Here is a 9,601-nt window from a genome sequence, read left to right on the forward strand (position 1 = left end):
AGTAGTAGAACTTGTCAATGAAATGGTGGGAAATTAAGTCCTTGACGATGTTAACTCAGTTGAAACCAGTTAAGTAACCAATTGAAGCTGATTTAAAAGACTATAATTTCTTCCAGTTGCAGGCTCAGTTGTCAGGAGTGTTTTCTATTTCTCTGGTTCATAATAATTAATACTGTACTTCTACATAAATCACATCATTTGTTCATATAGGCCTAACATAACAGATGTTTTGCAACCACTAGGCCCACTAAAGAGATTTCACGTTTTACAATTATGTATTTAGTATCATGAAGATTTTCGTCCCAATGGCTCTGTGCAGTTAACAGTAGGCCTACATAGAGATGGTGGAGTTATTTTCGCAAATAATTAACGGTTAATTTTTTAATTGCATGTATTGTATTATAACACGGTACTTACATCACAGCCCAAATCATGAATGGCGCAGATCCAGAGTATGGAGGACCACAGGTGTCACGGAAACACATCACAAAGCGTTTCATTAATCAATAACTAACTGTGCAACAAGAAGAGGAATTATAAAAAAGTTTTAAAATTAAATATTAATCCTTCAATAGACAATAAAAAAAAAATCAAATTACAATGTTTATTACTCTTGAACAACTTGGTTTAAATCCTGACTATCAAGAAATATTAACAGATCGCAAACCGATTCTAAATGTGCTACTATTACGGATAAAAAATGCTTTTACTGTAAAGTGTTTTTTCCAAAGTTACTGACCTACATTACGTTTGTTTTAAGCCCTTTACGGTTGGCGATACGATCGCTTTGTCGCCTTTGATTTTCCCGCAGCCCGTCTTTTGATCTTTTTTCTTCTGCTTTTCATTTCTGACTTAATATCCTACACTTAGAAAGTAATTCCCCGCGCTTGTGCCACGCTGTCCTTGTGTGTTATATAATAAATAAAATGAAATTATTTATTAATTTATTAATTGACTATTAATATCTGTTATTTCCACATTTTTCGTATTATGTGACTACTGCAATTATAATGCTGTGCCATAAAAATTGTTTGTAGCCCTTTTTGAGTACAAGCCACTGTTGTTTCTTGTAATGTTAAAATGTTTTGAATAAAGGGATGTATGTGGGTTTGATTGGGATTAATTGTTTTGTTTATTTTGATATTTTATTGGGCATTGAGAATCGTGGAATTTCACTGGTATTGGTATCGACTACTAAATTTCTGGCATCGTGACATCCCCTGTAGTAACAGCACTGGAAAGGCCAACAGGACCTCAATTTAAGCCTCGATAAAAAAAATAGTGGCAGCTCGCCACTATTAAGTAGACGATTTGGGCGTCGATTTAAGTTAATTTACAGTGGTACCTCATTTCTCGAACTCATTGGAACTCGAATTTCTTAAAAGTCGAACCAACCAGAACTACCTATAGAACTCGATCTGAATCTCAGAAGTCAAACCTTGAACGCCGACCTAAGATAACTTGTAAGCGCAGCACGTCTCTCAGCTGAAACAAAGGGTAAAGCTTCAGTCTCAGCCTCGCATTTGCTGTGATAGCATCGTGCATGTTTACACTAGCTGAATACAAATATTTAGACAAAATACATTTAGACAATGATAAACAGTAAGAGTAATTATTATTATATAATAAAATACATTTTAAAATAAATATTTCTTATTAATTATTTTAATATTAATAATAAACCATTAATACATAATTATAATAATATTGTCGTGCTGAGCGGGGACGGAACAGAGACATAGGCGCAGACGTCAGGGTATTGGGAATACAGGGTTTAATTACAAGCAAGGCAGGCAAAACGCAGACGGACAATGCAATGACCGAAATGGGGAAACAAACTGAAACGCATACTAAATACAGAGGACTAATGACAACAACCAGAAACAGCGAATCACACGGGGATTCCACACTGAGTTAACGAGGGGGCGTGCACGCGGAAGGAGCGGACGATTGGGGCAGGACACATTGTTTTTTTAACTTTACACATTGTTTGGATACATTTATTTTCTTACTTTACAAAATACTGTTTTGATAAATGTTCTTAGATGTGTTTAGTACAGTAAATGCTCTTCTTGTTTTATCCGTGTTTAAATGCTAAAAAAAAAACATATTTAGGTGTAATTTTTGGGGACCGGGAACCAATTAATTGGTTTTCCATTATTTCTTATGGGGAAAATTCGATTACAACTCGAACTTTTTAGGATTCGATCCAGAGTTCCGAACGGATTAAATTCGAGTTCTGAGGTACCATTGTATATGTTAATAATATTATTTAAAGGTGGAGCTGTAAAACCCTTAAGCTGCGCACAATTTCAAGATTTCACATCTGGGAGCATGGTGTACGCACGTTTTAGGTGCGTACGTTAATTTCCTCGGAATCACACATTTCATAAATTACCCTAGATCAAATATAGGATGGTTTCTAAGCAATGTTTTAAATATACATATAAATGAGGCCCAAGTAACAGGGGAGCGGGTTACTCCGATCTCCTGTCGCCTTTCTTAAAGACATCCCAGTATCACACTGAGAACAAGTGGATTTTGATTCAGGGGACACAAACCCAGGCTGGTCCTCACCTGCTGCTGAATATCAAAGGGAGTCCCGGCACCTGTTTTCCACACTTCAAGCACTGCACATACCCATTGACTAAATCCTTTGCTTAATCAATTTCAGTACAATCCCTTAGGATGGAGTGGCTCTCAAGGACATACTATCATCTGCTGTCCGTAAGTAGCTGGAAAACACGCTACTGAACACAATTTACAAATTCACCTGAGATCTTTAGCTCAGTACGTATCTCAGATAAGTATGTATTCAATTTTTTCTACTAAATAATTTCAGACTGTTGAAAATTCCACTTCCCTGTGATACTTAGTTTGTACTCTGTATAGAAAGAATAAAGGAATTGTCTGATGACAAGCAAAATGAGTGCACGACACCAGGCTGACGATTGTACCTCATTGTACGCTTAATTTTTTCTGATGAAAAAATTTAACGTATTTCTAGACATAGTTTTCAACTGTTGTTTATAAGTGACTTCTATTAGCCATCAGACATTAAGCCTTTATTCAATAAAACAATGCCTTGATTAGTTAAAATGCATGACTAGAATTGTGCTGCAAAGCATTACTTATTTTGTAATAAATGTTTATTGGTTTTGTAAATACAGATCACCTCCATACAGCCCATAGATCTCACCGTACAGGCAGAACCCATAAGACCAAGGTCATAATTATGTTTTACACGTATCTAATGCTTTTATCCAAAGTAATTTAAAGTTTATATGTGCTCCCTGGGATTTGAACCTACAACCTTGACATGAGTAGCTCAGTGCTGTACTTGTTAAGCTGTTTTGTTTTATAGTGTAGCAGAGTGCATCAGTACAGTATTACTGGATATGGATCAACACAGAGTGCACTCATACACAGGACAGTGTGACACAGAATGCTGACATCCAGAGAGACGCCATCAGCTGGACCATCCACTCTGTCCCTAAGCAACAGCCACACCACCTATATACACAGTGGCAATGCATGAGTAACTGGAATATGGGCCAAGTGCACAGCCCACTTCCCTCAGCAGTCTTACCTAAGACACCAGGACAGCAGAGGTAGATGGGCAAAGTTGCCCTTCTGATTAGACCCAGACCAGAAATATTCAGCTATGTGAGCAGTTACTTGAAAGCAGAAAAAAAAAATGCAGCAAACTGCACTTCCTGCCATTAATACATGTAGACACAGAGGTGACGTTTCACTGGCTTTGCTTCTACATCTCTATTATCTACTTGGAAAGCAAGCGTCCAGTGCTATCAGGCAGTGCACACTGACAACTGGAACAGAAATGATGAAGACACCTTCATTAGTTAAGACCTGATGTACATCGTGATATGTATGCTAAGTGAAAAAGTGACTCATCTACTAAATATTCTAAATTGACCATCAGAGATAAACCTTACCTATACAGCTATACATATATTATTAAAAAGCCTATGGAAAAAAATGCATTATACGAGCAATAAAAGGCTTGTTTAGCAAATGTGGGTCGTCTGCTTAGAGGATATACGTGACCTCAGTATTAGCATGGACATTTCCTAGCAGTCTCACACTTCAATCTCTTCTAAATGGAGAGGATAATATTTCTGGATCTCTCTGAAGCTACGGGGAACCTCAGAAACTGTTAGCTACTTCCAATGAGATGATACGCAGCCTTTGCTGGTGACGCCATTGAGAATGGGCTTGACCCACAATAACACAGAGGAATTTTCTCACGTGTAATAGTACAGCAATTGATTAAACTCCTAGATGTCCTAAGATATCTTGGAACCAAAGCAAATTCATCCAGAAAGCAGAACACTTTTCACGTTAGTTTGCAATACATGCTAATGATGTGCTGTTATTTGTAAAAGTCATTCAAACGCCACACTAAAAACAAAACCAAACAGCAATGCAACATTTCCATCAATGAGGTTCATGACATGCCAGGCTGGTGTTCACCTTTAAGTCAATGATAAACAAAATGAAGGAAGACTTTAGATTTAAATGCTAAGGGAAGATTTCAAACAAGTCATTACAAGAAAATTAATCTCACTCATACTGATAAATAGTGAACAATCAGTTCAGGCAATCAGTTAATGAAGAGCCAGAGAAGACTCTTCTACCCTGTCAGCAGATCCTGTGAAGATACATAAATGGGTTCAGGAACCCATCAGACACAAACAGTAAGAACCGAGAATGGAAGATCACATTAAAAAAAAGAAACACGTGCTGTATCCCATCATGCAGCCAATCACATGCGAGTACTTATTTCGTTCTAAAAGTGAAATTGCATTTTTTTTGTGTATTAATCCCTGGGATCTTTTTGGGAGTGTTTCTTTGAGAGGATGTCAGTGTCCCGTTTCATCCTTATTTGACATTTGGCTCACTCTGGAACATACAAGAAGGTCCGATCCAGCCTTCAAAGTCTTACTGGAATCCCATGGATGTTCTGCTGCATGCGGAAGGTTCTAGGTCCACATTCTGCCATTACTGTGGTAACAACAGGGCTGCCCAGAATAACACCCTTTTGCATAAGGGAAGTTCTCTGTAGATAACACCTCAGAAAAGCAGGTGGCCACTTTTAGATCAAAGAAAAATATAATAAATTTGACATTTGCTCCCAAAAAATATTTCTGGTAATTTCTTCTATTGCAAACAAGGCATCATCTTGGATTAGTTTCCTTTCATTGTGGTGTGCGCATGCCCCACTCTATGTACTGTACAGTGAATCCCTCTGTGGCACCAAAGATGGACCGAGTCAGATTAGTCGGTGAAGACCTCAGAAGCATGAGATGCGAAGCACTGTGTTGAAGGCCAAGGTGAAACACCCCATTTTTGCGGAGAACGTTCCTGTGCTGGCATGGGGTAGGGCAGTGAGACTAATGTCACATCTCTTCCTGCTACTCTAAGTACACCACATCACACACTATTAAAATGCACCCTACAAAGAAAAAGAAACACACTGGCTCCTTCCCTCCTCTTCCTTGTCATCTTCATCACTGGAGGTTTGTGTTGTGTCTCTCTGACTCCCCCGTTCACCTTGTCACACAGCTCCGGTGCCCATCCCTCCTCCCGCCCCTCCCCACCCTTCCGGCTGTCTTTCGGTCACCGTGTGTTAAGGGCTAACCCCACTGTGAGGAAGACCCCGGTCAGCAACAGGAATGGCAGCCAAGTCTTCAGAAAGCCTGCACAGCTGAGGAGAGGGATGTGAAGAGAGGGATGTGAAGAGAGGGATGCATTATCTCACTGCACAGATTGGAGAAGAGCTACAATCACTCATTGTACTGATGTGAAGAGCAAGAAAAATTAGTTCATTGTGCAGATGCAGTGAGAGCAGTGTGCTAATGCTTTGTACTAATGTGCACAGAAGGGAAATTACCGCTGGCGAGCCCGAGAACGAGCTGGAGTGCAGTGGGATCCCCTGTGTGCCTCACCTGACATGCTTGCCGTGGATCAGGGACAGGAGGCATAGGTTCACCATGTTCCAAGAGGTGCTGTTGTCATAGCGCATCAGGTTCAGTGCCATGGCAACGTGGGAATGGCAGTTGTCACAACAAATGTTGTGCTGAAAAACATGCAATTAGATTTCAGAAAACATGAAAATTGTGTGGAAATATGCAAACAGCAGAGATCTACTGAAACACAGTTACCAATCATTAACACCATGACTGATATGATGCGTCCTACGCAATCGACTCAAATCAGGAATCATATGAAGCGCGTCCCAAGCCTCACCATCCTGTGCTTGTACTCCTCCGAGGCGTCGTGCACAGCTGTGTCCCAGGCGTTGGAGCCGCTGACATACACTTTGCTCACATCCAGTTTCCAGTACCTTCGTGACGGCAACATTACAATAATGTCACAGCAACATTACAACCAGTACAGTGTCGCATCAGTTCTTTACATGAAACACAAAAACCAGTCCCCGGCATGTTGGACAAGCGGTGGCCTTTAAAGCACTTACTTTGTTGGTCGGCCAAAAGCCATGTTATCCTCCTGAAAAAAAGAAGATAGTGGTCAAGGCAAGACGCAAGCTGCTCAGAGCTGGACCATATTCAGAGGCAGAAAACACAACGAACTGACATTCAAATGATAAATTGGGATTTAACTCCCCATAAAACTCCCCATGTTGGCACAGGATATGAGAGTGGATTTTATCTGGCACGAGGAGGTACAGTGTCTTGGCTCGCTTGTCACAAGCTGCATCATCTTCACTGCAATAGGATGCAGAGCATACGGCAGGCTGGCTGCAGTAGGACCACAGACATGACCTCCGAATGCCCCAGAGCTTGCAGTGGGACTTGCAGAAGATCCACTGGGATCTATTTTCTTCTTGGAAGTAGGAATACAGGGTGCAGGAGTGTAATATCCAAGCCAAAACCAAAGCCTGCGGACCTGGGGGCCCTGGGACTCTCCTCCTTCCGTCCAGCCCAGCAGAAGCAACTGTGGCCACCAGCTGTCCAGCATGGTGCCACGGTCCCCTGCACTGCTACAGGGACAACTCTCATTTCCATAGCTACCATTCTTGTTACTCCTGTGTGCAAAAAGCTGGGGGTCTGCACTGCCTACATTAGCCCCGGCAACCTAATGCCAGTCAGGGTAGGGGGGGGGGGGGATCGCGACCCAGGTCACCGCAGGGGGGGAGGATCCCGACCCAGGTTACCTCTATTGATGCGCAGATTGCAGTTATATCCACAGGAAGCCCTGTTACACCACAGATCAGGTGGGCAGAGTGATAAATACTAACATAGGACAGTAGTCTGATTAAATGGCGTAGTCGAGCTATAACCACAGCTCAACTCATCTGTGCATGTAAATGTACTGATTGTCTTTAATAGCTGATGGGTTGTGGTTGGGTGATATATCATATATCACGAATGACAAATATATTAATTACATCATCTAAAATGTGAAGATATTTTAAGCTTCATTTTACATCAGGTATGAATTAGCAGGGTACACTCTCGTTGCAGGGTCAATTTGTCTTAAGCAACAATGGAGGCAAAAAGCATTTGAGAGAAAAATCAAACAAAAAATTAAAAGCAAAAAAGAAGGGCAGAACCAGGACGAGTCAAGTACTGCGTACGTCATACGCAAAATAGTATCAGTATTCTTAAATGTTTGTATTTGGATATTGTATTTCCAGTGACAATTTTATTTTGAAGAGATAATTGATTACCCTCAATTTGCCAGCCTTTGTTTGGACTGATGAACTCATTACGTTTAATTGCCACCTTATTCTTTGCAGCGATCATTAGCTTTTAAAAACAGTTTGTGTTTGGCAAGTTGTAGTCTGAAGACATTAAAAATGCCAGCCTGTGTTCAGGCTGGTGTGGAAATACCTGTTGACATTTTTATTTTACCAAAAAAGCTTACATATATCCCACTGAGAAATACTGGTAATTTGTGATCAGGTGTCGGTGTCTGAATCAGAGAAAATAATTCCTTGGAGTTGGTGGTGGGTGTATGATTTGTGCGTACATGCAGTTTAGATGACGTCAGAGGTGATCTGCGCATCACTAGGCTCTGCCACCTTGTGTAAGAGCCAGGAATACCAATGAGCTCTCAGACCAGCATCAGTAATCGGAGGAAGACTGCCAGAACCTTATTCTCATTCAGCAGCAATCACAGTGAAACATTCAAAAGCGCAAGTAAATTAAGGTTTGGATGCTTGAGCATGGTGTACTCACAGAGACGAAATACGGCCCGGCGAAATCCCTGATCACACCGGAGGAAGTACAGATACCCATGTGACCGATGAATGGAAGAAACCACCTGGATGAGCGAGAGAGAGAGAACAAATGTGGCGTCACAATACAGATGTGTAATCATGCTGTAACGCACTGCAATCAAAGCTCAACTCAGCCAACACCAGGGAGGCTCAACACCTGAACATGCAGCATCATATTTCATTACATCCAGCAACCGTTACACTTTTACTGCTTCTCACACAAGAACAAAGTTAAATATACATTGACATGGATCCAAAATTAACAAAACTTGATGGCAGTCAAATGCAGTGCGATAGGCGATGGTGGAGATGTGGTCATTGAATGGTCTTATTCGGTTTTTGCGTAGCCCCTGCTACAGTACTGCTTACACTGGTACCTGGGCATTCACTGGAAGCTCAGCCTATCTGTACTTATGCCTCGACAGCCATATGTTTGTACTGTAATATTAGCCTCACTTCTATGTGACTTTGGACAAAAGCCTCTGCTAAATATGTAAAATGTTAATGTAAGTGTAATGGTTTTAGAACTATCCACCCTATAATTTTCTGTACCAAGAGAATGACATTTCTACCAAGTAGGACATGACCTGATTTGTAATGTCCTGGATATAAAAAGGTAGTGTTTTACCTGGTACAGAAATATTTAATGTTTGACAGATATAAAAATTTATAACTTTTTGTGACACAAAAGATTATATCAGTTACTTTACTTAAGCTATCTGTTTAACTCGAGTCAATGATGTTCAACCCGGCAAGCCAAGAGTTTTTGTGGCGACCTATCATTTTTCTCGAAGTGGTCAAGTCCCGCCGAGTCTTTGGCCGATTTTGTGAGTTACCACAGTATATTCATCTATTCATCACTTCACAATGCCGTCGTGATGACGCGTGTGTCCACGTGACAGAAAATAATAATTAACACCATCTATTTACTTTTTCCCAGCGGTATCATGCGGAAAAACGCCACCACTGGAAATGATAATCCGACTCATGACCAAACATCTGTTGGAGTGATGGAAAACAAGCCGGCTAACGTTAAATGGAATCTGAGCCAGTGCTGTCACACTGCGAGCTGCCTTCTTCCTACGAAAAGCATTACTAGTGCTCCAAGACACCGAGCCACGATGGAATAAAACATCACATTAGAGACAAAACTAACTTACGATAACACTGGGATAGGAGTCCAAACGATGCAGTAGGGGTAACGACTCGTATCGGCATCGATCTTCTCGAAACCCCCGTGATAATTCTTCATAGTGTCTATCTCGGCCACATCCGCCATCACCAAAAGTGAAAAATTAATTTCATCGCTTCCGCGTTCTTCTTCTGCCACTTGTT

The 9,601-nt window shown here is 40.9% G+C and overlaps 1 protein-coding gene across 1 annotated transcript; it reads right to left on the reverse strand.

Moving 5' to 3' along the window:
* Nucleotides 1-3,131: 3,131 nt before the first annotated feature.
* On the reverse strand, nt 3,132-9,601 carry tmem222b (transmembrane protein 222b). The gene is made up of 6 exons (XM_023804004.2): nt 9,427-9,601; nt 8,226-8,310; nt 6,500-6,531; nt 6,271-6,367; nt 5,970-6,100; nt 3,132-5,728 (listed from the first exon to the last, which is right to left on the reverse strand). The coding sequence occupies exons 1-6, from the start codon at nt 9,543-9,545 to the stop codon at nt 5,641-5,643; spliced, it is 552 nt and encodes a 183-aa protein (XP_023659772.1). The 5' UTR covers nt 9,546-9,601; the 3' UTR covers nt 3,132-5,640.

This window comes from Paramormyrops kingsleyae, chromosome 23 (genome assembly GCF_048594095.1).
Source record: "Paramormyrops kingsleyae isolate MSU_618 chromosome 23, PKINGS_0.4, whole genome shotgun sequence".
NCBI lineage: Eukaryota > Metazoa > Chordata > Actinopteri > Osteoglossiformes > Mormyridae > Paramormyrops > Paramormyrops kingsleyae.

Coding starts and splice junctions, on each gene's coding strand:
- tmem222b (XM_023804004.2), bottom strand. CDS start 9,545: ATGGCGGATGTGGCCGAGATAGACACTATGAAGAATTATCACGGGGGT. Junction 8,311..9,426: donor ACTCCTATCCCAGTGTTATC/GTAAGTTAGTTT, acceptor TCGCTCATCCAG/GTGGTTTCTTCCATTCATCG. Junction 6,368..6,499: donor GCTTTTGGCCGACCAACAAA/GTAAGTGCTTTA, acceptor GCCGTCACGAAG/GTACTGGAAACTGGATGTGA.